Consider the following 26,861-nt stretch of genomic DNA (forward strand, 5'->3'; position numbering starts at 1 on the left):
TGTCATAGGATACACGGCAAAACGAGCCGACCTACTGATAATGTAATTATCCAAGAAGTTACAAATATGTAAAACATATCACCATGCACCCACTTGGCCTCTTCCACTTAACTTACGTACGTGAGTTAATCAAACTTCGCACGATCGAGTAGAAAATAAGTAATCTTGATATGGTGATGTACGTCTCGAGATTTCGAACTTTTTAAAAAGATTTTTCAAGAAGAAGCAAAAGAAGAAATACTAGCTAGCTCTGTCTAGTATTACCCCAAACTTGAACCTTATCACCAACCGTCGTTGGCGTGTACAAGCGGGCAACTGGTCTCCTACTAATGCGTTTGATAATAAATGATCGTGATTTTTGTAAGACTTTTATTTTCGGATAAGAAGCCATATCTATTTTTGTTATCTTGGCCAAATTTCTGATCGCGAGGTAACTAAAAAAAAAGAATGCTGAGGCAAACTGGTAATATCGTATAGTTTTACCTAAACTCTGATTCTGAAGAAGCCTAGAGTGGGCTCGTTTTCTTTCGAAAGGAACTTGGCCTAAACCGGCCAATTATTTGTTTTCTCATAGAACTGATCATGTGTTTTTCTTTTGTCGTCCATATAAATTCTAAACAATCTAGTTTCAGAAAAGAAAAAAAGATTCTAAACAATCCAGAAATCTGATGGATAAATGATGAAGTCCAAAAAATGAAAAATATTTAATTAATATATTTTATTACTTGTTATTTTTAACTAAAGTTTATATACTCCATCCGTATCATTTTAAGTGGTGTTTAGGGATTTTAATTTTATTTCATATTATGTGATGTTCTCATTATTCTAGATAAAATTTAATGTCATTAAAAAGTTGTGACCAATTATAAAATATTATATTTTTTTTATTGGTTAAACTAATTTTATTTAATGTTATTTTTATGTAACCAAGATAAACTACATAAAATTTTGTAAACTACATAAATTTTGTATTTTCTTAATTTTTGTGTAAAAATTTTAAACACCAACTAAAATGATACATAGAGAAGTAATAAACAAGAACGAATAGTTGAATCTTAGGAGAATACATATTATTACTATCATTAAGCATATTCTAACTTTTAATTTATCAACTACTCTATAGTATTAAGCTTCTATAATTTTTCAGTCGAACTACTGAAAATTAAATTTAAAGGAGTCAATAAATATATTTTGCTTTTATGCACCGCCAATGTATAGGAAGAGAGAGAGAGATGTATTACGGAAAAGTGAGATATAGATCAATAATTAAATTGATTAAGCTGAAATAGAAAAAAATTTAAAATAGTTACTAAATAACTAAAGAGTAAATTAGACATGTACCAATGGGAAGCTTCTCTTCTTTTTCCCTTAAATACGCTGATAAGAGAGAAAAGATTTTGCTTTATTTATTCAAAGCTCTCTCTCTCTCCGGTGTAAAGTTTCCATTTTTTCAATCTTTCTTGCCTACATTGGCACCGTATATTTAATTGAGATAAAATTCTCATTCTTATTCAATTCTCACGAGAAGCTTTGTCCGAGAGATTGGATCCCATTCGCTGCGAGCTTCACTCTCAGTAGATAGAGACTTTGTCAAAGAAGAAGAGCATTGCTAAAGGTCTCTTCTTTCTATCGATTTTAGCCTTTCTTGCTTTCTGGGTTTCATCAATTTGATCCATAAAACATGGATCTTGCTCGTATTAACCATAAAGTTCGAATCTTTATTCGTAAATGATCTTCTGGGCTTATCAAAGTCTCTCCCTTTAAAGCTCAAAGTTACTTTCTTTTCTATGTTTTGCAGTAATCTTCAATGTCAATGCCACTGCAACGTGGCACCTCAGGAGGAGGAGGAGCACGAGTTTCCGACGTTCTCAGAGACAACTCTCAGATGAAAGACAAAACAGGAGACAACACCACCACCTTGAGGTTTCCTTTTACCGACAAGGCTGATCCTTACACGTCAAGGAACAACAAGCAGAGGTTGATGCTTCTGTTTGTTAAAACCACTTTGGCTCTTATTGTCCTTATTGCTCTCGCGGGCTCCTTCTGGTGGACCATCTCTATCTCCACGAGCTCTTCTAGTGGTCATGTGTATCAACGCAGCCACAGCTACAGGAGGTTACAGGAGCAGTTTGTTTCTGATTTGTTGGATATTGGAGACATCTCTGTAGGTCCCACTAGGTGGAAAGAGTTGGAGTATTGTAGTATAGACTCTGAGAGCTATGTTCCTTGCTTTAATGTCTCTGAGAATATTGCTTTTGGTTACTCCAATGGTGATGAGAGAGATCGGTTTTGTGGGCCTGGTGGGTCGAGAGAGGGCTGTTTGGTTTTGCCTCCTGTGGATTATAAGGTTCCACTGAGGTGGCCAACGGGTAAAGATGTGATATGGTTTCGTAATGTTAAGATCACTGCTGATGAAGTGTTGACTTCTGGTAGTATCAACAAGAGGTGAGTGATTTGCTTCCTCTTCCTCTTGCTAAAAGCTGACTTAGTTCTGCTACTTTTGCTGAGGTTTGGTTTTGTTTAAATTTGCAGGATGATGATGTTGGATGATGATCAAGTATCTTTCCGTTCTGCATCTCCTATGTTTGATGAGATTGAAGACTATTCTCATCAGATTGCTCAGATGATTGGGATTAAGAATGATAACTTCGTTGAAGCTGGTGTAAGTCACACTCACACACTCAAAATAGGTCCAATGTTCGAAAAAAAAATATCGCTAGGCTGTGACTAGGCGTCTCATAGAAGATTATTGTTTAGGCGAATTTTTTGAACCCTTTAAAAATCGGTTTGAAAAAATCATTTCACTGATAGGTCCATCTTTTATCTCTATCTCTCAGATCAGCTTCTCATATGCTGTTTAATTTTTGTTTTCAGGTGAGAACTATATTGGATATTGGATGTGGTTATGGTAGCTTTGGAGCGCATCTACTCTCCAAGCACCTCTTAACAATGTGCATAGCGAACTATGAAGCCTCAGGTAGCCAAGTTCAGCTAACACTAGAGAGGGGTCTCCCTGCAATGATTGCTTCCTTTGTGTCAAAGCAGTTGCCGTATCCTTCTCTTTCCTTTGATATGTTGCATTGCTCAAGCTGCGGCATTGATTGGGACCAGAAAGGTAAAAAAAAAAAAACCATTTTGATGACACTAAAAAAACGATGGAGGGAGCTGTGGCCTTAATGTTTATGTTTATAATCCGCTGTGTGCAGAGGGGCTTTTTCTTGTGGAAATTGATAGAGTTCTGAAGCCAGGAGGTTACTTTGTTTGGACATCTCCTCTTACAAACGCTCGTAGCAAAGAGGATCTTAAGAGATGGAGCTTTGTTCGTGATTTTGCTGAGAGTATCTGTTGGTCTCTTTTGTCTCAGCAAGACAAGACTGTTGTTTGGAAGAAGACAACCAAAACCAAATGTTACAGTTCTCGGTTAGTGACACACACCATACTCTATCCAGAATCTTAAGTCTTCTTACATTAAATGTTGTAATAAACAGGAAGCCTGGGGTGGGACCTTCTGTGTGTAACAAAGGGCATGACGTTGAGTCTCCTTATTACAAGCCGCTTCAGATGTGTCTTGGTGGAACACGTTGCAAGAGGTGGATTCCCATTGAAGGGAGAACAAGATGGCCTAGCCGGTCTCACATGAACAAGACTGAGCTTTCACTATATGGTTAGACTCCTTAGTTAACATTAATGTTCTAAAAATCGGTCCTAACCGAAACGATTTTCATAAAATTCGATTTATACAATTCAAATCGGTTTAAACCATTTTAAATCGATATAAATTAGTCTAAATCTGTTTTAGTAATTTTAGTACAAATCAATAATTTTAGTACAAATCCACAAATCTGTCTAATTTCTTTTGTTTTATATCTCTAATTTTTATAATTCATTGAAATGTTCTTATAATTAAAGCCAAAAACTAAAATATTTTATAGAAATGTTTAGCTATTTCTTGAACATTTTAGCATTTACCTTCTGAATCCATACTTTCTGGAGCCTTTTGTTTTCTCATATGGTTTAGTTGGTTGGTTCAGGTCTTCACCAGGAGGAGGTTGGAGAAGATGCTGAGAATTGGAAAGTAACAGTAAGAGAATACTGGTCTCTCTTGTCTCCTCTGATATTCTCTGATCACCCCAAGAGACCAGGCGATGAAGATCCTTCACCTCCTTATAACATGCTGAGAAACGTTTTGGACATGAATGCTCAGTTCGGTGGTCTCAACTCCGCGTTGCTGGAAGCAAAGAAAACGGTCTGGGTTATGAACGTTGTTCCTACGGCTGGACCTAACCACCTCCCAATGATCCTTGACCGTGGCTTTGTCGGCGTCTTACACGACTGGTGAGTCATAACAAAAAAAAAAAAAAAAGTCTATTCTTGTCTTCTCATATTCATGTGATTTAAATAACTTAAACATGTAATAACGGTGAGGTAGACATTATGCAAATTTCAAATATTTATACTCTAATATTCTTAATACACTATTACATAATATATATTTTGTAATTATTATTATTATTTATATCAACATTTATTTTATGCATTTAAATATAATTACTTTATTTATTTGTAAAATAAATATATATTTTTTATTTTTATCTAGCTTAATAATTTATTAACATATTTTTTTTTATCTTTGTGTAGTTTGAAATTATTTCTACATGGTAAACTATATTTTTATACAAAAAATATATTTGAAATTTTTTGTTTCTCAACTTGTCTTTGTACAAACTTCAGGTGTGAAGCGTTCCCGAGTTATCCAAGAACATATGATCTTGTCCACGCAGACAATCTTTTGTCTCTCCAGACAAGTCAGCACCGGAGCTCATGCTCGCTTCTGAACATATTCACAGAGATTGATAGATTACTTCGTCCAGAGGGATGGGTGATAATCCGTGACACGGCACAGCTGGTGGAAACGGCCAGAGCTTTGACAACGCAGTTGAAGTGGGAGGCTAGAGTCATAGAGGTTGAAAGCAGCAGTGAACAGAGACTCCTCATCTGCCAAAAGCCTTTCACCAAGCGACAATCAATCTAAAACAAGAAGGGACATAGTAGACACAGGTTTTCTCTATTTTTTGTTGAAAAGTATCACAGTGTAGAACCAGTCATCAAACTATGGTGTGGGTATACGGGGAAGATGAAGAAAGGAGAAAGACACGCCAGGGGACGTAAGACCACCGGTGAAAGTTTCTTTATCTGGTTTCATGAGTTTTCCCCATTTTACAGAATCTAGATTTATTATATACAAGTGAAAAGAATATGTACCAACATTTGTGAAGATTTAATAAAATAGTTGTATTTCATTTTCAATATTTTTTTTACTGATGGAGAGGAAACTTTTAGGTTTGAGAATATTGTTCTCGGTGTTTTATTAAAAAATAAATACGATTTAGAAATAGTATTTTGTAGCAAAGTTCAAAATATATTTAATATGAAAATGAATATAACCTTAAGTTTAAATGTCTATTTATAATAAATATAAGAATATGTCCCGACATTTGTGAAGATTTTATAAAATAATTTTATTTCATTTTTAATTTTTTCTTAATGGAACGGAAACTTTTAGGTTTGAGAATATTATTCTCAGTATTTTATTAAACATTTTTTTTTAAATAGTCTTTCTCGCTATAAAAGCTAGTTAGCTATGAAAGCTCAAATGTACTTAATATGAAAATGAATATAACTTTAAGATTAAATGTATATTTATAATAAATCACTAACCTAGAAAACCCTATTCTAATCAAAATAAAAAAGCCATTAAAATATAGAAAATACTAATAAAAAATATAATTGTCCTAATAAATAATTCTAATAAAAAGATAATTTCCAGATATCTTGCTGCATCATTTACCAAATAGCCAATTCAATATAAAAAGTTTCAAAGTAAACACATTATTGGAACCATTCTGTTTAAAAGAATGAAGATGGAAATATATGGCTTATGTTTAAGCTGAAAAGGTGAAGGCTACTTGAAGATTTCAGTGTGATGTTCTCTCTCTGCAGTTGAAGTTTTCTTCAGCTGATGTTGGCTTCTGCCTTTGGAACCACGTCCCTTTCCTTTGTGATGATTGGAGCTAGGGGAAGGTGATCCCACAACTCTCTTGGCAGATGTTCTTTTGCGTCTGTGGTGCAGAGAATCTCCACCACCAAAAGCAGCTTTCGCGACGCTGTCTTTGAGCACTTCCCTGGCTCTCTGTGGCTTAATGAGCTGTTTGTTAAGATAAACTAGCTTAGGGAGCAAGCTGGAGACGGTCTTTCGCAGCTGGTCTTCACCTACATTGCTCTGAATCGGGTTGCCAAGGATGTTGAGAGCGACGAGAGAGTTGTAGTTGGCAACTAGCTGGCCTATTGCTTTTGTTGTTGCGATCTTGTTGAAGCTAAGATCGAGACCAATGAGTTTTAACAGTCTGTGTAAGCCTTCTACGTTGCTGATCTTGTTCCCAGCTAGGTATAGTTCTTTGATCAGTGTACAGTTTGATAAACCTGATAAGGTAGCTTCAGGTTAAGACAGGAACCAAACAAGCAACCGAATAGTTTTGTGTAATATAGCTGCAATCTTTACCTTGTCCAATGCGAGAAATACGATTGTAACTGAGATCAAGAACTCTTAGACGTGTCAGTTCTCTCAGTCCTTCAATTACACTGATCTTATTCTTGGATAGGTTCAACGCATGAAGGCCCTTTGGAAACGATGCAGGAGTAATTTGAACTGTAATTAATAGAACATTGTCTATTAACCCACACACACATATAGTTGAGACCAGAGGCATGGGTAACCGTGAACCAAACCAAAGTTCCCAAACAACCGAACAGTTTCTATATTTCTATAACAAAAAGCTGAACCGAAATAAGGATGGATAACCAAATTTATGTAATACAATTTTTATTTAAAAATATAAATTATATTTAGTTTTAAAATTACCAAATATTTAAAGATACTATTAATAACCGAAACACCAAAAAATAAACCTCAAATATTGTTTATCTGAAATATTTGAAATTATCTGAATCATTCAAAAGAACCGAATAAACCAAATAGTTTTATTCGAAATATTTAGATTTATCCTAATTATCCAATAACTAGTTCAAAGAAACAGAAAAATCTAATTTTAAACCCGAATTGTATGAATTAAAAAAAAAACTCGAATTGTGTGAACTAAAAAAAAATCTGAATTGTCTGAATTAACCAGAAAACCAGAACCCGAACCAAATTTAAATCAAAAATTTGTCGGGTATTAGCCGGTTCCTACCATTGTTACTCGAACCGAATCGAAAATCGAAAGAACCCAACCAATCAAATTTTCATAAATAACCGAACGGTTCTTATATTTCTAAAACCGGAAAACCAAAAACCAAAATAACTGAACCGAAATTGAAAACCGAACTCCCATGCCTAGCTGAGACTATCTACTAGCTTACCTATGAAGTTGTTGGATAAATCAATGGACTTGAGGCTGGTGAAATGTGAGATGCTTGGGACAGCTTTCAAGCCTATGCTCGAGATGTGAGCCATGCTTGAGGATTTGCTCAGGGACTGGATTAAGCTGTTTGCATGTACTATAGCCTCTGAGTCATTTACATTTCCTGAGGGTGATCTCACCATCTTAGAAGAAGCCATGAAGCTGGGCTTGTCCTCTTCCTCGTTTACTGGAATCACTGTGTCTACATCTAGTCCTCTTACCCACTCATCCACTCGTTTCATCGAAGAGGACTCCGCAGAGAACGCTACCCACTGATTCTTATGACATTGGTGGTTGTTTGCAGAATCTTGATGGCTAGTTTGGCTTTGCTCAGCAAAGTCAGAGGTGTAACCAGACTGGTGATTGTTGCCTGAAGACTTTAGGGAGACAAGGTGTTTGTGAAGGTTCCTATGGCTCCAGAGGAACAGTTTCCACCATAGCCTCCTGCTTCCTGAAGGAAGTATCTGCATTGATGAATGTTTCTTGAGCATCACTCCATCTGCACTTCTATGTGACCTAACAGACTTGGTCTCGAAGCTATCTCTCGGGTCGTGGAGAGCACGCGGTGGTTCAGCACCGTTGAACTTGCTGAGAGTGGAGCAGGATCGTTTGAGCTTAGGTGAAGCAACCCAAGAGGTGGCTCTACCTAAGCCAGGATCGCTGACGTGGCCGCTTTCTTCAACATCATGTTCATTTTCAGAACAGTCTGTCACTTCCTTACCTAGCTCCTTACTTGTCGGAGACGCAACCGGTTGTTCTTGAACTTGGAATTTAGGAGAGTCGTTTTCATCGCGTTCATCTTCACCATCATATGAGTCTTGCTCCGTAGGGCTGTTGTCCTTGTGATCAATGAACTTGTGGTGGATCACGTTGGTGTTAGGCTCGTCCTTCTCTAGAGGCTTCACTGGCTCTTCACGTCTGATCTGAAGGATTCTTTGTGTTCTTGGTGGCAGAGTAGGTTTTGGATTCCTCTGTTTAGGTCAACAAATGAACTATTGTATTAGATTGCTACTACACTTCCAACTTAAAATTAATTGACAATAAATGAATTGATTCCAAAATAAACATGGATCTTAAAACTAATTAGCTATAAATGAATTGATTCCAACATACACATGGATAACTTTTAACATCAAATACCATATTCAGTTTGAGTTAATCATGACTTTTTAACTTAAAATCTACTCCTTCCGTTCTACAAAGAGTGTCACTTATACACTTTTCACACATATTAAGGAACTCATTAAAATGCATTTATGTTTTCATTAATATCACATATCTAACCAATATTATTTTGGATAAATTGATTTATTTATAAAATCAATGCATTTTGCAATTAATTTTGAGCTGAAAAGTTGTATAAATTGCATTGGTATTGTAGAATGACACTCTTTGTGAAACAAGAAAAATGAGCTAAAATGACACTTAATATGAAACAGAGGGAGTATTAACGAGTCCTAATCTTTATATATTAGTTTTTTTTAATCTAATTATCTATGTGGAACATTCATTCATTGACAAATGGAAACATCTCAAACATAAATAACTTGCCTGAAAAATTCACAAACAAACACAAAGTCACCTGAAAATTTTCATGAGAACACCACAAAGTCCAACAGAGGCCATAGAAGGAATTAACTTACCTTGTTTTTCTTTTTACCGATCAATCCAGCAAAGCAGTTGAACATCTTTATGTTCTTGTCGGAGATTAAAGCTTAACCGTAATCTACTGGAAGCTTGGGAAGCACCAAACCGATAAATAAAAAGGGATAAATGACGCCGGAAAAAGAGGAGGCAGTTCTTGAGCCGACCACCGCCGAAACCGCTGATGTGTCGGCCAGAGTTTCTGAAATCTCGCCGTACTTTGTTTTTAGATTATCTTTCACCAATACAAAACGATGACAGCCACTAAACCAAAACAGAGAAGAAGAGAAGAAGAAGAAGACTTATGAAAACGACGAGTTTTACAGAGCATGCAGGAGAGCCACATGTAACTTATATTCTATGGTTTGTTTATATCGCTTCGGTCTTAAAGACATATAAAAGTTGTGTGTACGTATTTAGTATATCATTCTTTACTATAAAAAGAATAGGCTTATTCCTAGTAATTGGTTACTGTATTTCTTTTTTTTTTTGTTAACAAATATAATTCAGGATGCATATAATTAAGCTACAAAATTATGCGAGGAATCCGCGGCTAAGACACGGAGTCAATGATTTCAATTTTCTTATTATATTATTTCCACAAAGTATAATAGAATAACATTCCCATCGCGTTCATGAAACAAGATTAGTTAGTGACTGAAAAATTAATAAAATATAAATATATGATTTTTTTAATCGATAATGCGAAATTCTTTTCGTCATCAAAAATATTTCACAACAACACATTATGATTGCAATAGTAGTGAGCAAATTTGTCATCCAGTTATGTAAATTGAATTATTAACTTTTAGCTAATATAGCTGCATATCATTGCACCACACAAATTTTTATTAACTTTTATTGCAATATTTTAAAATATTCCCATATATATTTATTTGTTGAAGTTTGAAAGATTTAAAATAAATGCTATTGGATTAGTGTATATATTTATGTACCAAAATCCAAACTACTATCCCAAAATTATGAATTCTTTCAAACTCGATCATACACAATATACTTTCAGATATATAAAACTACTATAAAAAACGAACTATTAAATGTTGAGATCGTGTTTTTCTTTCTAAAAGCTCTAAAGAAAAGACAAGCAACATTAGCCAGAGCTTTTATTTAGAAAACGAAAAAGAAAAGACAAAACGACTGAAAGACAGTAAGAGAACGTACGTAAGCATCAGGTCCGGTAGTTGCGTCGGGTAGCCGCAAGTAACGGCGTCCATCCAATCGGCGGTGAACTTCTCTCTTGGGATTCAATACTATCCGTCCATGGCAGATATTTACATGTCCTACCATCATACGTGCAGCTGTACGTTGGACCCAGTGATGAAGTGGCTATGACTCATTAAGTAGAAGACTACATCCAACTAATGGTCCCTCGTGTCACATGCTTTAAAACACTCGAATCATTCAAGCAAAAACAAGCACTCTCTCATGACACATGCATATGAGTGATATAGCAGTTGAAAATATTACTTTATTTCGACGAGAAAACAAATACTCCCTCCATTCCTAAAAAAATCATATTATAGAAAAAACTTTTGTTTTAAAAAGATACATATTTTATATTTTCAATGTAATTTTTGTCAACTAATAATAAAAAATCGTGAATTTCAAGAACATTAATTGCATTTCTTAAAATTTTATTGGTTTTAAAATATAGGAAATATAAAATTACAAAAAAAACTATGCAGTTATAACTAAGTTTTAATATATTTTATTAAAAAATGTAAAAATTCTAAAACATAGATTTTTTAGGATAAGGTGATATTATAATGGTGAATAACCAAACAATACAATCATATAGTACTTGACTCTATCTTTTTTTTTTTGCTAAAACTGACACTATCATTGATATGGATTCATAACAGTATGGCTATTTCTGAATTAGTATGGTCGATTAAAAAATAACGACATATATTTTGGTAAATTCTTTAAGTGATGCTTGCCTCGTAGAAAATAACGTTAACGTTGGTTTTCTGTTTCTAGAAAGTTATTACCCCTTCCGTATTGTAAGTAGTTTTAGAGAAATTTTTGTGTTTCGAAATATAACTATTTTTTATATTTTTAGATAACTTTTACATTTATTAGATATAGTGGGACCAATCAAACAAAATAGACATATTTATGATTGTTAAGTAATATCTAATCTATATATTAAATAATATTTTTTAAACAAATAATAACTTTTTTAATCTTTATGCTTTTAGGTAAAACTACCTGCATTAGGAAGAACAGAGGGAGTATTTTTGTTTATAGGTTCCCTTTCGCTTTCTTTTGAGAAAACGTGAAACTTGGCACACATTAAGCATCACACAATCTCGAAAATTTTATTATTCAAAACAAATCCCAACGGTTATAGGCAAATACACAAAGTGGACGTAAGCGACATGGAAAAGTTTATAAACATGTTGTCCTTGTTTTATATACGTGTCGTGTAAAATTACGTAAAACATAGTAAAGAATATATATCCAATAGACGTTTGTTATGTACTTCTGTTATCTCTTTTTTTGCTAAAATGTTATGTTATCTCCACAAATATATATAATCGGATTTGGAGAAATGACGCTGTATATTACAAAACTAAATTAAAGAATGGGTCCAACGAAAGATATATATATATATATATACTTGTTGTGATAATTTTAATATATCAATGAATAAGATACTTATTACCGAATTTAAAAAAGGATTTTTGACAAAACTAACCCACAACTTGATTTTAACTCTAAATATATACCCAAACTTGAATCAAATGCAAAACTAACCTAAAAGCCTAGTGAAATTACAGCTTAGCTCTTTGCGACCAAACAAAAACACAGAAGCCATTTTTACGAATATAGCCCTAGTAAATCGTCTGAGTCGTATGAGATGTTGGAAGTCGTCTAGACGACTGAAGTGTAAGTCGTTTGGTACCGGTTTATTTTAAAAATAATTTATAAATCTTGTAAAAAAATATTTTGATGCGTGAAAAATAAAAATCAAGTAATTATAAACAGTTTTAAGTGATATAAATTAAGATATGATAAAATTGATTTGTTTTGAAGATAGATGAGTGGAAGTAGTGAATCATGAAATACTTTGGTTTAGGAGTTTGGCAAACATATGTTGTAGTATTGTATGTATTGTTAGGGTTAGATTTTGGAAAACTAAAATATTTTTTTCAAAAATTAGTTTTCACCTATATGTGTTTATTTATGTGTATAGTAAACACTTTTCAAGTTTGATTTGATTTTATGAAGTCTTTAATTAGATAATTAAGTTTAGGGGTTATGTTTAGGGTGTAGACGACTTATATTTCAGTCGTCTGTTGAATAATTTATTCGGACGACGTATATTTCAGTCGTCCACATCGTACCGAACCTTTAATTTTACCAATGTACGTTTTAACCTAACCGGATCATTTTACTCGGACGACTTACATTTCAGTCGTCTGGTGAAGAAATTAAAACAGACGACTTACATGTAAGTCGTCCAAATATTCCCGCCTAAATTTTTTTAAAAAAAATTATTTTTCCGCATAAATAATTTAAACCAGACGACTTACTTGTAAGTCGTCTGGAAAGTCTTCTATTTTAGTTTCCCGCTAAAAATATTTAATTTCCCGCCAAAAATATTAAACTCTTCTGGACGACTTACATGTAAGTCGTCTGTTTTAATTTCTTCACCAGACGACTGAAATGTAAGTCGTCCAGGAAGTCGTCTGAGTCAAAAATATTTAACTTTATTGGATTTTTTGTCTCCTTATATAAAAAAAAATTTACACATTCTCTATCCTCCTCTCAAATGGCTGCAACAAAAATGTAATGTTCATCATTCTAAAACTCTCCAACCTCTCTCTAATCTCTTTGACTTGAAAACACCAAACTTTATATGAATTTTTCAGTTTTGTCTCATGTATTTCTTACTAATCTATCTCTTTTGCAGGTTTTTAATCAAATGATACTCATCTTCCACTAATTTAAAGGTAAATCTATTAATTTTAGATATGTATTTTTGTGTGTTCTATAAATGTAGATTTATCTAATCTTCCACTCATTTTCTCTATTTTTAAGTCATTTGAACGTTTTTGGATATGCAGGTTTTTCGGATCTGGATTTGATATGCAGGTTTTTCAGATCTGGAAGACTTCTTGGACGACTTACCTGTTAGTCGTCTGGAAGTCGTCTGGACTTCTTGGAAGTCTTCTGACAAAGTCGTCTGGACTTCCAGGAAGTCGTCTGGACTTCCAGGAAGTCGTCTGGACTTCCAGGAAGTCGTCTGGACTTCCAGGAAGTCGTCTGGACTTCCAGGAAATCGTCTGGACTTCCAGGAAGTCGTCTGGACTTCCAGGAAGTCGTCTGGACTTCATGGAAGTCTTCTGACGAAGTCTCCCTTTCATAATAGATCTGAGCGTTTTGGTAAGTTCTTATGTCTGATTTTTCTTCATTTGGTAACTTCTTGTTGTATAAAGTTCTTACTTTTTTCCCAAACTAAAACACTCCAAACTCACTCTAATCTCTTTGACTTGAAAACACCAAACTTTATATGAATTTTCCAGTTTTGTCTCATGTCTTTCTTACTAATCTATCTTTTTTGCAGGTTTTTAATTAGATGGTACTCATCTTCCACTAATTTAAAGGTAGATCTATTATTTTTAGATATGTATTTTTGTGTGTTTTGTAAAGGTAGATTTATCTAATCTTTCACTCATTTTTCTGTTTTTAAGCCATTTGAACGTTTTTGGATATGCAGGTTTTTCAGATCTGGATTTAATATGTAGGTTTTTCAGACCTGGAAGACTTCTGGGACGACTTACCTGTTAGTCGTCTGGAAGTCGTCTGGACTTCTTGGAAGTCTTCTGACAAAGTCGTCTGGACTTCCTGTAAAGTCGTCTGGACTTCCTGTAAAGTCGTCTGGAAGTCGTCTGAACTTCCTAAAAGTCTTCTGACAAAGTCGTCTGAACTTCCTGGAAGTCGTCTGGACTTCTTAAAAGTCGTGTGGTCTTGTCTACTCAAGTGGAATCCAAGCTTGTCTTTGTAGAGGAATGATCTATAATAGTTTTGTTTGTGGTCTGTTTTGTGAATTGCATGTCTACTCTTTTAGTTGTGAATTTTTTGTAAAATCAGTAATAATGTTTTCCAAGATGTATTAAATGTGCTAACAATATGTTTACACATTTACAAATCAATGAAATAATAGACTTCAGTAGCCTTTTTCTTATCTTTGGATTCATATGCAATAATAAACTCCAATGGCCTTTTTCTCATCTTAGTAAACAAGAATGTTGGTAGCTTTATATTGATACAACATTTTAAGAAGCATTTTAACCCTTCTTCCAACTCATAACAATAGTCATCATTATTGTCTATAACAATAATACTTAAGAGATGGAAACAAACAATAGTAACTAGTCAAAGCATATCATATTTTATTATAAGTTTGCGTTGAAAAACTTTGTCAAATTTAGTAAAACTAAGGGAGAGAACATATTTTGTAAATATGAGTTTTACATATCTTGAAGTTACTTATCACTCTTAAAAATACAAGTTATTCAAAAACTAAAGTAGAAGACTTAAAAACTAGCGGAGAAGACGCGGACGACTTCAATCTAAGTTGTCCAGACGACTAAACTATACGTCGTCTGGTCAACGCAGAGGTTATTTTTGCAATTGACTTTGAAATCTGTTATTTCGGACGACTGAAAAATAAGTCGTCTACTATTGTTTGGCTAAAAAAAAAACTCCAAAAAAGCTAGACGACTTACATTTCAGTCGTCATAGGTTAGTTTTGCATTTGACTGGATTATTTCAGAAGTTTAACTTTTTTGGACGACTTACATTTCAGTCGTCTAGTGAAAATTAAAATAATAATATTTTTTTAAAAGTAGACAACTTACAGTTAAGTCGTCATAGGTTAGTTTTGCAACTGGAAAAAAAAACTTCAAGATTTAATTATATACAGACGACTTATAATTCAGTCGCCCACGAGACGACTGAAATGTAATTCGTCCAGGATTTACGAGGTTTGACCAGAATCTCGGAAAAAAATCATGGACGACTTACAAGTAAGTCGTCTCGTGGACGACTGAATTATAAGTCGTCTGTGTATAATTAAATTTTGAAGTTTTTTTTTTCAATTGCAAAACTAACCTATGACGACTTAAGTCGTCTACTTTTTAAAAAATATTATTATTTTAATTTTCGCCAGACGACTAAAATGTAAGTCGTCTGGGGAAGTCAAACTTCTGAAATTATCCAGTCAAATGCAAAACTAACCTATGACGACTGAAATGTAAGTCGTCTAGGTTCTTTGGAAATTTTTTTGAAACCAAACAAAAACAGACGACTTAACTTTCAGTCATCTCAGGTTACAGATTTCAAAGTCAATTGCAGAAATAACCTCTGCGTTGACCAGACTACTTCTAGGTAAGTTGTCTACAGCCAGACGACTTCCCAAGTAAGTCGTCTGACGAACAGATCTGGAAAAAAACTCGATGTCATACCTTAAATTGGTGAGATAAGTTTCTAGCATACATAAGGCTTCTCCAAGCACACAGAATCACAAACGAAAGTAACCCACCCAGAATCGTTAGCTTCTATGACTTTATGAACCATAAAAAATTTAGAATCAAAATCTTGGGTTTTTTTAGCTCATTGTGGAGAGAAAGTGAGAGATATGTTGTGTTTAGTTCACAAGAATGGAAAAAGAAGAAGGGTAAATCGATTTTGAGAGCATTAAGAGCTTCAAATTGGTTGTTCATGGTGGTTGTGGTATTGATGACAATAGCAATCTTGTAATTACTTGAAGATGATGAGGGTGAGAGAGTAAAAATGTCATTTTCGAAAAAAAAAAGAAAAAAAAAATTGATGGCATTTTCGTAAATTATATGAACTTGTAGGGTAAATAGGGCAAAACCAATTTTCAAAAAAAAAAAGGTTAGTTTTGTGTTTGACTTTAAGTTATAGGTCAATTCTGCGAAAAGCCCATTTAATAATACGATAAAAAAGAACTTTGTATAAGTTATAGTGTGCATTCCAAAGTGACAAGCAGTCGTTTAACCGAGAGGGCTTGCAATTGTAATGGGGTCGTCCTGAAGCGTTCCTACTGGGTCGTATACTTGGCCTTGTAAAAGATCTATCTTGGACTGCAAATATATGGGCTTCTCTCCTCCGCCTACATATAAGGTTATATCACTATCTTCTTTTATGCTTTTGTTTATAAAAGCATAATTATAATGTTGAATTTACATCCTACTTTCAAACCTTGTTAATATATATAAAACTTATAAAATAAAAATATTTAGTATATATTATAGTAAATTTAAATATAAATAGTAAAATAATGGATGCATATAGATTCTAGTCAATATAAATTTAATATTAACGAAAATATAGATTATTAATCAATCTATTTAGCTACTTTTTTTTAATTGTGAAGATAAGACCCTTAAAAATCTTGACAATGTCTCATATTTATATACAGTCATAAACTATATACATGTTCATCTAGTGAAACATATCCAACCTATACTGACATCAATTATATTTATTTGGAAAGATATATATGTTTTTATCTTAAATATTTAATTTAGATTTATCTTCTTATCCTCATCCTAAATGTTTCCTTTTGTTTTATAAATATCCTATCAATTTTTCTTAATTTTTCCATTTTACAAATTGTTTTGTCAATTCCTTTCTTACAAATTTAATAATATCTTTTGTATAGTAGTTTATGATATATATATATATATATATAGACCTGTTTTGACGCATGGTTGGGTTCGGTAATCCATTTTTTATCTCCATAATCACTTCTCTTCAAAGTTTCAACTAATCTGACATCGATCATCCCTTTTAATTCACATTAAGAAAACAATACAGATAAACTGGTGGAGATCAAATCTATGGAAAACGATAGAGGGAAGTTGATTTACATGGCTACGATTGCTTACCTAGCTAAAAGATATGATGGTATAATTTCACATAGTTGCGTTTTTCAAACTAGACTTGCGTCGTTACACTACTTGATCCTGATCTAAAGCAGTATATTAGGACAATTTTCGATGGTTAATGACCATGCTGGTTTATATGTTTTCATGCGGTCGTCCAGTCGATAGTTGTATAATTTCGCATAGTTGCGTTTTTCAAACTAGACTTGCGTCGTTACACAAGTTGATCCTGATCTAAACCAGTATATCAGGACAATTTTCGATGGTTAATGACCAAACTGGTTTATATGTTTTCATGTGGTCGTCCGGTCAATGGTTATATAATTTGTGGTATTGAATTACATATTAGTTATGTTTACAAATCACATGATTACAAACTTATGTTACGTGGCAGATATGACGAAATCGATGAGAAAAGTATGTGAGTATGAAATAGAGCTAACTGACGTAGAGAGAGAACTACTAGCAATTGGCTACAAAAATGTGATGACGACTAAGAGAGCATCATTGAGAGCATTATCTTCCATTGAAGAAAAGGAAGACTCCAAAGGAAACAAGCAAAACGTGAAATTGATTAATAAAAAGCTAGAGATAGTTAAACATGAGTTTTTCAGTGTTTGTAATGACATTTTGTCTCTCATTGATTCTCATCTCATTCCATCAACTACCAATGTCGAGTCAACCGTTTATTACTACGCAATGTGAGTTACAACTTACATCCCATCATCATAATCAATGTCGTTATCGTCACCGTCATTGTTTTTTCTTGTTTATTGTGTTTCTTGGTATGCAGGAAAGCAAATTATTTTCGATATATGGCAGAGTTTGGTTCTGATGCTGAACGTGAAGGAGCTGCAGATAATTCTCTCGAGGCATATAAGGTCATCTTTCAGTTGTGTTTTATCTCTTATATTTTGTTTTTTTTTGTTAATTTGATATAATATATAAAGGGCTTGTATGTACTTGTAGATTGCAATGGAAACGGCAGAGGGTGGTTTATCGCCAACGAATATGGTTAGACTTGGCTTGGCTTTGAACTTCTCGATTTTCAACTATGGGATCCTTAAATCTACTGAAAGGTATGCATAATGTATAACTGTGCACGCATTTAATAAATGCTTTAATGTTTTAGAACGTTAGATAATAAAATATTCAAGTGTTTAAAAATATACAGTGCGTGTAAATTGGCTAAAAAGGCTTACGACGAAGCAATCTCTGAACTTGACGGTGCTGACAAGCAGTCGTACGAAGATACCATGTTTATCGTAGAGATACTTCGAGACAATATTTCCGTGTGGACAGACGGTAGTAATATACATAAGAGATAATACAGTTTTTTTCTTTTTTATCGCCTTACTGCTGGGGTAATTTTTCTATTGATATTCTATTGATACTAATCAGAAGAGTGAATATTTGCAGAGCTGATTATTGATACCCCGCAAAACAAGAACTAGATCATGTTTTTGAGACGATGAAGGGGTAAGCCCTTGGCCGTGCAACTTGGGTTTAGCGCATATAAAGCAATTTATTTAAGAAAAAAAAGTTCTGATAAAGGAGAAAGTCTTTGACTCTTTGATAAACAATATGACTAGTCTTTTTAATATCTCTTTATTCGTCTTAATTCAACCATATTGTTTTCCATCCGAATAAATATAGTCAGCAGTCCATTGATTAATTTAATCTGCGTAGAAATGAAGCATCTTTTTATCGAACATATATATTCCGTACAAATGAAAAGATGTAGCGACGTTATTGATTACTTGACACATGCAAAACTACATCGAAGCTAATAAAGTTAGCTACCAACATATCTACTAATTTGGCTTTAATTGGATGTCATTGTCAGGTGTCACAAAAACTAACTAAAATAAGATGAGCCATATAACCATATTATTTTCATTGCTTAATGAAATTGTGGATGGTGCTTGGAATGCTAGTACACAGAAGTGTGGTATAAGATGTATTTTCCGTGGTAATTAATACAAATCTGGAAACAATATGGTTCTCGACTCGCGAAAGTTTATTCAAGTAGTTCTACTTGATGATGGGTGTTTACGAGAAGGCAGTAACAAAGGAATTAGATGAGTTCATGTTTTCTCCGATTCTCACTCCTTAATCAATATGATTAACATTTAACAAGGGAAAGGAGAACACATTGAGCTGACCAATATGCTAGTTGTTACATGGTTCTCAACATCATATAATGTCATATTATAGAGATTGTTAAATAAATTCTAACGGTTTTATAATAAAAAGTACTGATAATTTTTTTGGTGATTATGCTCTTGTCACTTCAACTTAGGCTGATTACTTTCTGATTTTTATTTAGAGAAACCAATATGTTAGCAGATTCGATTGCTAATTTGAAACTCTTGTCTTATCTTTTGAATAAAATGAGATATTGTTTGACAAAAGAAAAAGAAGAAGAAGGATCTTTTTTTTTTTTGATCAAAGGAATGATCATTTTTTATTCTCACGATTTTCAAATTAATTCTAGAAAATATAATTTTATTTTCTTCTATAATATTGATAGATGGAAAACTTTTTCATGATTTGACAAAGAAAAGACACTTTCTTTTACCAAATTTGAACGACGCGTTGTTTTTGGTTTGTGTCTATTTCACAAGCTGTAATCTTATCGAGTCTTCAATTCTTGGATTTTTTGTCAACCTTCAATTCTTGGATTTATGGAATTAAATTTCAAACCTAGACACTGTCATAACTTTATGTTCCCATTTAAGATTACCACGTGCGCCTCGAATTCAGATACAAATATTTTCGTAAAATGTATACAATTTTTGGCTACCTTTTAAAAAGATTTGATTGTACAGCCTGACAAGAAAGCAAATACTAGTATGTACTAAAGGTAAGTAGGTAACACAACGCATATTGTACAGATTCTACATTCGTATTCCTTTTTATTGAAGATAGAATTAGAGAAGATAAATAAATAAACTGATTCTTGTAAAAACATTTATTTTCTTACTAATAATAATAATAAAAAATGATAATTTATTGATCTCTGTTACATGCAAAGAAAACTAGCTTCAAGTGATGTGACTCCATAGTTTTAAAAGAAAACATATTTCAATATAAGCCTCCTGACGTATATAAATATTAAATTTCTGATGGTTGGCAATAAATCCCCAACCAATACCAGAGAACCAAACACAACACACACCACAATATATTCTACTCAATTTTTTTTTAGAAACTTCACATTTTAAACTCTCTTTTTTGTAATGACAGGTTGCTTCAGCTTCTCTGAAGTAATAGAAGGGGCTTACAGATACGGGTTCAAAAGATCCGGTATACGACCCGTAACCATCGACTTGAAAGACGGAACCGTGGTCCATTTCTGGGTATCCAAGACCCGAGACGAGTCCAAACCCAACCTCCTCCTCATCCACGGACTCGGAGCTTCTGCCATCTGGCAATGGTACGACGTCGCACGACGCCTCTCTCCTCATTTCAACCTCTTCATCCCCGACCTCGTTTTCTTCGGCGGATCCTCCACGACCCGACCCGAAAGATCCGACGTTTTCCAGGCCCAGACGCTTATGCGGGCCTTAGAGGCCCAGTCCGTGAAACGTTTCAGCCTCGTCGGTCTTAGCTACGGCGGGTTCGTCGGTTACCGAATGGCGTCGATGTACGGAGACGCCGTTGAGAAGGTGGTGATATGCTGCGCCGCCGTGTGCGTGGAGGAGAATGACATGAGGGACGGCGTTTTCGCCGTCTCGGATCTTGATGAAGCTTCCAAGATTCTCGTGCCGGAGTCTGTGAAGAAGCTACGGGAACTTATCGGTTACATCTTCTACAAGCCGGCGTTGGCGAGACTGGTTCCTCCTTGTCTGCTCCATGATTTCATCGAACATGTGAGCTACTTTCTTCTTTTAGCTTGTTCATCCAATGATATTTGGACATGTGTCTACCTGTCTTAATGCATTTTAACAGATACAGTAGTAAATATTATTATGATCAGAAAAAGGCGAAAAAGTTTTTAAGATGATAAAAATCTAGCAAATGGGAAAAATAGTCTTCAAAAAGAGATATTTGAAAGATTCTAACTGTTTTTAGATAAGATATTAAATTGTCCACTTGAAGTTCTAGAGAGACCTGTCTAGCTGGATTTTTTTCTGTATAATTTCACTTTTCGGTTTTTAATTTTTTTCACTATATTTTTTTTTTTGTCAAAAATTGCTAATCTTTTAGACTATATTTGTGAAGTGATTTTGCCTCGTGTCCTTTCTACGATCAATTTCACAAAACAAATATGACGTGGCTACTGAAATTGATGACATGTCTTATAACTTAATATGACATAGACAATTGCATTTAATGTTAATTTATATTTTTGATAAACTTTTTAAAATATGGCAATAACTTATATATTACATTTAATTTTAATTTGTATTTTTGGAATTTTTTTAAAAATATGAGAATAACTCATAAATCATCATTAAAATAAATATATTCAAATATGACATTATAAATTTCGAAATATAATTTAATTATATATTTTTAAATTATACAATTTTATTACTAAAATTTTCAAAAATGTATACAATTTTTTTAGAAAATTATAAAAATTTAATCGTAAAATCATTATTTTCTTATATATCTACAAATTTTATAAATATTGTTTAATTTTAATTTTTGGTTGTCATGCAACTTTTGCAAATTTATTTAATATATTTAATTAAAATAAATAGATAGAAAAATCTATCTAAGATTATAATTTCAAATATATACATGCATATTCTTAAATATAATTTTTATGTTTAATGAAATCAAATTTATATTAAAATATTGATACGAAAAGAAAAAAATTACAATATTAATAAAATTTTGTTTTAAAATATAATTTATATTTATCTGTTAAAAAATATTTTAAATTTTTTTACTGCACATGGTGTAGGAAGACACCTAGTTATACTTATATATATAGTTAAATATGCATGCATATATTATTTACTAGAGTATAATGCAACTTTTTATTAATATTTGTTTGGTACTTCATTGTGGTACTTGTTATGGCAGTTCTTTTGCAGAGTACTTGTTCTACCTACACAACAAGAACAAGTTATTAATTTTATCCACTATATTTTGTCAAAAATTTATAGTAGATTATACACATATATTGAAATATGTATACATCCATATTTTTTACTAGATCTCATTTATAATGCAGTTTTCAGACCTTTTTTATTAACATTTGTCTGGTACTTTATTGTTGTACTTCTTATGGCAGTTCTTTCGGAAAGTACTTACTCCGCGCAGTGCGCACAACATGAACAACTTATTCTTTTTGTTTAACCTTTTATTTTTATTTTTTATTTTTTTATTTTTTTTCTTTAAGAAATAAATATTTTTTCAAACCCGAAAACGGGAATTCAGTTTCGGTTACAAGTTCCATTTGAACAAAATTTCCCAAGTCAGAGTATTACAACCTAGCTTCGCCCACCCACTAGACCCGGCACATTCCGCTAACCTTTTATATTTACATGAAAAGTTTACTAATTTGTAAAAAAAAAATGTAAATGAACCAAAACAGGCATTGACCAGAGAAAATGTTAAAGAAAAGAGGGAGTTGATCAAAGACATACCAAAAGATAGAATAGTCTCCGAAATTCCAAAGCTCACACAGGTTCATCCCTCTTCTCGAATTTTCTCATTAATCACTCTCACTAATCGTCATTAATAACTTTTTAATTATGAATGCAGCCAACTTTGATTATATGGGGAGAGCATGATCGAGTGTTTCCATTGGTGATGGGTAAGAGACTTAAACAGCACTTAGGAGATAATGGGAAGCTTGTTGTCATCGAAAGAACTGGTCATATCTTTAATTTTGAAAAACCTAAAACTTATGTTAAACATCTGAAGTCTTTTCTTATGCAGACTAAACAACAGGTTCCTGTCTCTAACGGATCTGTTAAGTCTTAAACATCTGTATTATTTTCATATCTTGTAAGGATTATTAACGCATGTAGCAGCTAGTGAATTTCTATTAAATGTAGAAAGTGTTTGATTCCTAAACCAAACATTTCACTGGTTATTAATTTCGTATTAGGCTAAATTACGTTCACATTTATGAGATTTAATTAGTTGGCCATAGGAAAAAGTTTCATGGAAGTGTGCTTATTTTCAATCAAGATAAATCAAAATAAATAATATTCTCTTTGTTATTTTCAATGTTTTTCTTGTTTTTGAAATGAGATGATTGTAAATGTTGGAAGAAGAAGGTGGATGTACCAAAGAGAAGGATAATATTTGCAGAGAGAGAAAAATCTTTGCAAATAATAAAAGCCCTCTCGTGATGGTGAATTGATATTTGCCTCCAGAACAAAGCTAACAAGAATGTATCTTGCTGCTGAAAGAAGAGGCATATCTTTCTTCCTTATACATAACAAAGCTCAGAATCTAATGAAAATATTAAACGAGAACATAGAACTATTGACATTGGAGCATAAACGCTTGTGATTGATTGTATATGATGTTTGCATAGCATTTGGTATTATATTAGAGGCGGTCTCTAACTTCTTGCTTCGAAAACCCTACGTAGGTTATAAAACATACTGCTTTTCTGAAAGCCTCATGGGCCTATATTTAGGCCTTTTATAAAAGCCTTGTAAAATTGTAAGCCTACTGATGTGGAATGCATATGGAATGATTGATTATTTTTCAGTTATATGGTATTGGTTCAACCGGAAGCCGGATTCCGGGTTTAAACGGTTTTTTGTGGATTTTACCAAATTTTTAAATAGTGGATTTTGCCAAAAACTCAAACCGGATTATATATTGGATCACCGGATTTACCGGTTCGACCACAGATCTGGTTGGATTTCAAAACACTGGTTATACTATATGGAAGAAAATGTATAAAACATGTATCAAAGAAAAATAGAGTATCAAATAGATCAGTTATTCATTATTCCAAGAATATATCTTCAAGACTAAATTATTAATCAAATTTCTATTTTGTTTTTTTATATGATAAGATGTTATCTGGTTTGTCAAACTAAACTCCTAACATTTTGAGACTGCAAACGTACCAAGAATCAGAACAAACTGAGCCGGACCCAAACAAGAATCACATAAGCTGAATCTATCATCTATTTAAACCGGACAACAATGCAAGATATGTCATCTTTACTGTTTCTTTTCAATGCTCCAACAACTAGTTGTTTAGCCGCTTTCTTTGGATCTTTAAACTTCAAAGCTATGTCAACTGCTTCTTGGTTTGCCATCACCTTTGAAATACCGTCACTAGCCAAAATAAGAATCTCTGTGTGGCTATCAATTTTGACATCCTTAATGTCAGGCTCTCTATTCATAAACGCTTTGAGGTCCTTATCACCAAAGGTACGAGACACAGCTAATATACCATTCACTCGAGCAACATCACCTGCTCAAAACTCACAAACATGAGAATCATCATCACTATTATTTAATAGCTATATGTATAATACTCAAAAATATAAAAATAAAATATTAATTAACCTGGCCTGTTGGTTACAAATCCACCTTTACTCTCGATCATACTCCTTTCAGCATCAGTATTAGGATCATGATCAACACTTATCTGCGTTGCTTTACCTCTACGAGACACAATGGCTCTTGAATCACCCACATTAGCTATCCACATAACCTTCCCATTTATCAAAATAGCAGTCACTGCGGTTGAACCACCACTCCATAAATCCGAACTAGTATCCGACAAAATCGCTTTGTCTGTATTCTCATAAGCTTTTACTATCGTTCTTCGAGGATCAACCAAGAACTCTCCCTAGAAAACATTAACACATTATAACTAATCATAATACACAAAAGTAAACTACAATATTTTGTAAGACTTACATCTTTAAGGATGTTGGAGAAGAGATGTTTCTGCAAATAAGCAGCTACTTGATCACCTTTATGACCATCAAAGATTGCAAATAAACCAAGTTCATTGCCTTCGACGTTGATGAGCTTAGCAACATGATAATCCTCCAATGGATGCTTAGCCTTCCCCTTCATTAAACTATATCCAAACTTGATTTCTCCATCGGGTTTTCCTTTACTAGAACGAGATTTTTGTCCTAGTACAATCTAGCATTAAGATGGCGTAATCAGACATAACATAATCATGTTCCACCAGTTTGTCCGTACAAAAACATTCATATAGGAAAATATAAAATTCGAAAATAATACTCAAGGTAACGATTAATTACTAGTGAATAAAAAAATAGAAAAAAGGGAGTTTGCTTGTTTACTTGTGTATCAGAACGAGAGCAGCAGATCCTTTTCATCAGGAAGCTAAAGAGGAGGAAGATAAAGCAAGATCGAGGAAAGAAATGAGCGTAACCAAACTCTCTTTAATCTACAACCCGAAGAGATGAAGAAGCCTTCGCTCTACTTCGTTAATGTCGTTTTCTTTGTATCCACTTTTTTTGGCACAATATATCCACTTATAATAACTCAATCTGGTTATTCTGTAAATTAAACTCATATGATATGTTTATTTTATAACTCTTTTTGCATGTTTTTTTTTGGAAAAAATACATAAATATTTCCACAAAAGGAAGTATATAGTCTATTCTTTTTCTTTTGATTTTATTTCCATTTATTTTCTGTATTGATAACTATGCAATAATTACAATTTGACAAATTAAGCTTGTGTGTGTGTTGTGTATCAAATTATGACAACTTATAATGAGACTTATATGTAATTTAGATAAACAAATTATATCTATGGATTAGTTGTTTACTATTTTTAGAGCACTGAAGAAATCTCAAAGCTCTCAACATGAAATGACTAAGACTAAAAGAGTAGAAAAAAAGTCAAAAATGTTATTTTTGTTCTTTAAAACTATGATAGATGTCAATTTGTATATAACTTTATTTTATTTTCTATTTAATTTTAATTTCATAACAAAATAATACAAATCTTAAATTGAGAAGGTGTTACTTTTTTCTTTCTCTCTGAAGTTACACTGAATATTGAAGATAATCAGTCAAGATCCCAACTCGAAAACAGAGGGGGAGTGAACCCAAAGATGTTCTTACTCTTTTGTGGTTTATTTCTAGCAGATTTGTTTCTTTTATATCACATATATTCTTCATTTTACCTTTCTGGGAAAAACTATTTTTATACAATATTTTTCGTGATCATGCATAAGTCATACAATAGAAAATTTCTGATCACTTTGATAGTAAGTTACGGACCTATGGTACTAATGGACTTACAACCTTTATTAACATTTTCATTTCTAGCTATCGGCCTTAAATGGATAAAGCCCATTTACACAACTAGATTCTAGCTAAACCAGACCTTTTCGTCAGTCATCGCCCACCACGACACATCGCCGCAGAGAGAGAGAGAGAGAGAGAGAGAAAGCGAGAGGCGAAAAAGATGAGGTTGATAGTGCACAATATGTTGACTTGCAACATCAAGGGAGTGGTCAACAAGTTCCCTCTCCGGATCGAAGCCGAGAAGGTGATCAAGAAGGAGGTTGACTTCAACCCTGATTTTCTCAGACACATGCTGGCCAAGATCGAGTGGAAGGCTCTGGTGGACGGTGCACGCTCCATGGGGTACACCGAGCTTCCTGGTCACGCACCGGCGCTAGAATCCGACGAATCGTTCCTCAGGAAGTTCCACCACGCGTTGCTCGAGCTCCACCTCGAGGAAGGCTCGCTCGTATGCCAAGAAACCGGTAGAAAGTTTCCAGTCGAGAAAGGAGTCCCAAACATGCTTCTCCACGAGGACGAAGTTTAAAATAGAATCAAACTATTATTGCCTTGTGTTATGGATGAATGATCTTCATACACC

At 33.4% G+C, this 26,861-nt stretch overlaps 6 protein-coding genes across 6 annotated transcripts; 4 read left to right on the forward strand and 2 right to left on the reverse strand.

Moving 5' to 3' along the window:
- The first annotated feature begins 1,373 nt into the window (after positions 1-1,373).
- LOC125596285 (probable pectin methyltransferase QUA2) lies at positions 1,374-5,307 on the forward strand. The gene is made up of 8 exons (XM_048771465.1): positions 1,374-1,615; positions 1,799-2,445; positions 2,533-2,662; positions 2,875-3,115; positions 3,207-3,420; positions 3,489-3,664; positions 4,032-4,335; positions 4,732-5,307. Exons 2-8 carry the CDS (start codon positions 1,808-1,810, stop codon positions 5,030-5,032), a joined length of 2,004 nt encoding a protein of 667 aa, XP_048627422.1. The 5' UTR covers positions 1,374-1,615; positions 1,799-1,807; the 3' UTR covers positions 5,033-5,307.
- A 536-nt stretch (positions 5,308-5,843) lies between these two features.
- On the reverse strand, positions 5,844-9,506 carry LOC125596286. Its single transcript, XM_048771466.1, has 4 exons — positions 9,101-9,506; positions 7,417-8,428; positions 6,560-6,706; positions 5,844-6,480 (listed from the first exon to the last, which is right to left on the reverse strand). The coding sequence occupies exons 1-4, from the start codon at positions 9,143-9,145 to the stop codon at positions 5,963-5,965; spliced, it is 1,722 nt and encodes a 573-aa protein (XP_048627423.1). The 5' UTR covers positions 9,146-9,506; the 3' UTR covers positions 5,844-5,962.
- A 7,743-nt stretch (positions 9,507-17,249) lies between these two features.
- LOC125596296 (14-3-3-like protein GF14 epsilon) lies at positions 17,250-18,372 on the forward strand. The gene is made up of 4 exons (XM_048771479.1): positions 17,250-17,745; positions 17,838-17,925; positions 18,014-18,123; positions 18,219-18,372. The coding sequence occupies exons 1-4, from the start codon at positions 17,396-17,398 to the stop codon at positions 18,370-18,372; spliced, it is 702 nt and encodes a 233-aa protein (XP_048627436.1). The 5' UTR covers positions 17,250-17,395.
- Positions 18,373-20,184: 1,812 nt separating this feature from the next.
- LOC125596291 (uncharacterized hydrolase YugF-like) lies at positions 20,185-23,083 on the forward strand. The gene is made up of 3 exons (XM_048771475.1): positions 20,185-20,919; positions 22,599-22,691; positions 22,769-23,083. Exons 1-3 carry the CDS (start codon positions 20,287-20,289, stop codon positions 22,988-22,990), a joined length of 948 nt encoding a protein of 315 aa, XP_048627432.1. The 5' UTR covers positions 20,185-20,286; the 3' UTR covers positions 22,991-23,083.
- Positions 23,084-23,315: 232 nt separating this feature from the next.
- On the reverse strand, positions 23,316-26,375 carry LOC125596297 (probable protein phosphatase 2C 17). The gene is made up of 4 exons (XM_048771480.1): positions 26,361-26,375; positions 24,905-25,138; positions 24,548-24,833; positions 23,316-24,452 (listed from the first exon to the last, which is right to left on the reverse strand). The coding sequence occupies exons 1-4, from the start codon at positions 26,373-26,375 to the stop codon at positions 24,160-24,162; spliced, it is 828 nt and encodes a 275-aa protein (XP_048627437.1). The 3' UTR covers positions 23,316-24,159.
- On the forward strand, positions 26,083-26,807 carry LOC125596292 (multifunctional methyltransferase subunit TRM112 homolog B-like). The gene has a single exon (XM_048771476.1). The coding sequence runs from the start codon at positions 26,442-26,444 to the stop codon at positions 26,805-26,807; it is 366 nt and encodes a 121-aa protein (XP_048627433.1). The 5' UTR covers positions 26,083-26,441.
- Positions 26,808-26,861: the final 54 nt, after the last annotated feature.

The sequence above is a fragment of the Brassica napus genome, unplaced genomic scaffold, assembly GCF_020379485.1.
Source record: "Brassica napus cultivar Da-Ae unplaced genomic scaffold, Da-Ae ScsIHWf_1172;HRSCAF=1674, whole genome shotgun sequence".
NCBI classification, from domain to species: Eukaryota; Viridiplantae; Streptophyta; class Magnoliopsida; order Brassicales; family Brassicaceae; genus Brassica; species Brassica napus.

What these genes read in the sequence shown, in the direction of transcription:
- LOC125596292 (XM_048771476.1), top strand. Translation starts at nt 26,442, where the DNA reads ATGAGGTTGATAGTGCACAATATGTTGACTTGCAACATCAAGGGAGTG.
- LOC125596297 (XM_048771480.1), bottom strand. An exon ending in TCTCCAACATCCTTAAAGAT is followed by an intron (nt 24,834 to 24,904) that starts GTAAGTCTTACA and finishes AATGTTTTCTAG; the next exon opens with GGAGAGTTCTTGGTTGATCC. An exon ending in ATTTGTAACCAACAGGCCAG is followed by an intron (nt 24,453 to 24,547) that starts GTTAATTAATAT and finishes AGTTTTGAGCAG; the next exon opens with GTGATGTTGCTCGAGTGAAT.
- LOC125596286 (XM_048771466.1), bottom strand. Translation starts at nt 9,145, where the DNA reads ATGTTCAACTGCTTTGCTGGATTGATCGGTAAAAAGAAAAACAAG. An exon ending in TCGGTAAAAAGAAAAACAAG is followed by an intron (nt 8,429 to 9,100) that starts GTAAGTTAATTC and finishes TGACCTAAACAG; the next exon opens with AGGAATCCAAAACCTACTCT. An exon ending in TATTTCTCGCATTGGACAAG is followed by an intron (nt 6,481 to 6,559) that starts GTAAAGATTGCA and finishes CTACCTTATCAG; the next exon opens with GTTTATCAAACTGTACACTG.
- LOC125596296 (XM_048771479.1), top strand. Translation starts at nt 17,396, where the DNA reads ATGTTTACAAATCACATGATTACAAACTTATGTTACGTGGCAGATATG. An exon ending in ACCGTTTATTACTACGCAAT is followed by an intron (nt 17,746 to 17,837) that starts GTGAGTTACAAC and finishes CTTGGTATGCAG; the next exon opens with GAAAGCAAATTATTTTCGAT. An exon ending in ATTCTCTCGAGGCATATAAG is followed by an intron (nt 17,926 to 18,013) that starts GTCATCTTTCAG and finishes ATGTACTTGTAG; the next exon opens with ATTGCAATGGAAACGGCAGA.
- LOC125596285 (XM_048771465.1), top strand. Translation starts at nt 1,808, where the DNA reads ATGTCAATGCCACTGCAACGTGGCACCTCAGGAGGAGGAGGAGCACGA. An exon ending in ATAACTTCGTTGAAGCTGGT is followed by an intron (nt 2,663 to 2,874) that starts GTAAGTCACACT and finishes TTTTGTTTTCAG; the next exon opens with GTGAGAACTATATTGGATAT. An exon ending in GACTGAGCTTTCACTATATG is followed by an intron (nt 3,665 to 4,031) that starts GTTAGACTCCTT and finishes TGGTTGGTTCAG; the next exon opens with GTCTTCACCAGGAGGAGGTT.
- LOC125596291 (XM_048771475.1), top strand. Translation starts at nt 20,287, where the DNA reads ATGACAGGTTGCTTCAGCTTCTCTGAAGTAATAGAAGGGGCTTACAGA. An exon ending in TCCATGATTTCATCGAACAT is followed by an intron (nt 20,920 to 22,598) that starts GTGAGCTACTTT and finishes GAACCAAAACAG; the next exon opens with GCATTGACCAGAGAAAATGT. An exon ending in AAATTCCAAAGCTCACACAG is followed by an intron (nt 22,692 to 22,768) that starts GTTCATCCCTCT and finishes TTATGAATGCAG; the next exon opens with CCAACTTTGATTATATGGGG.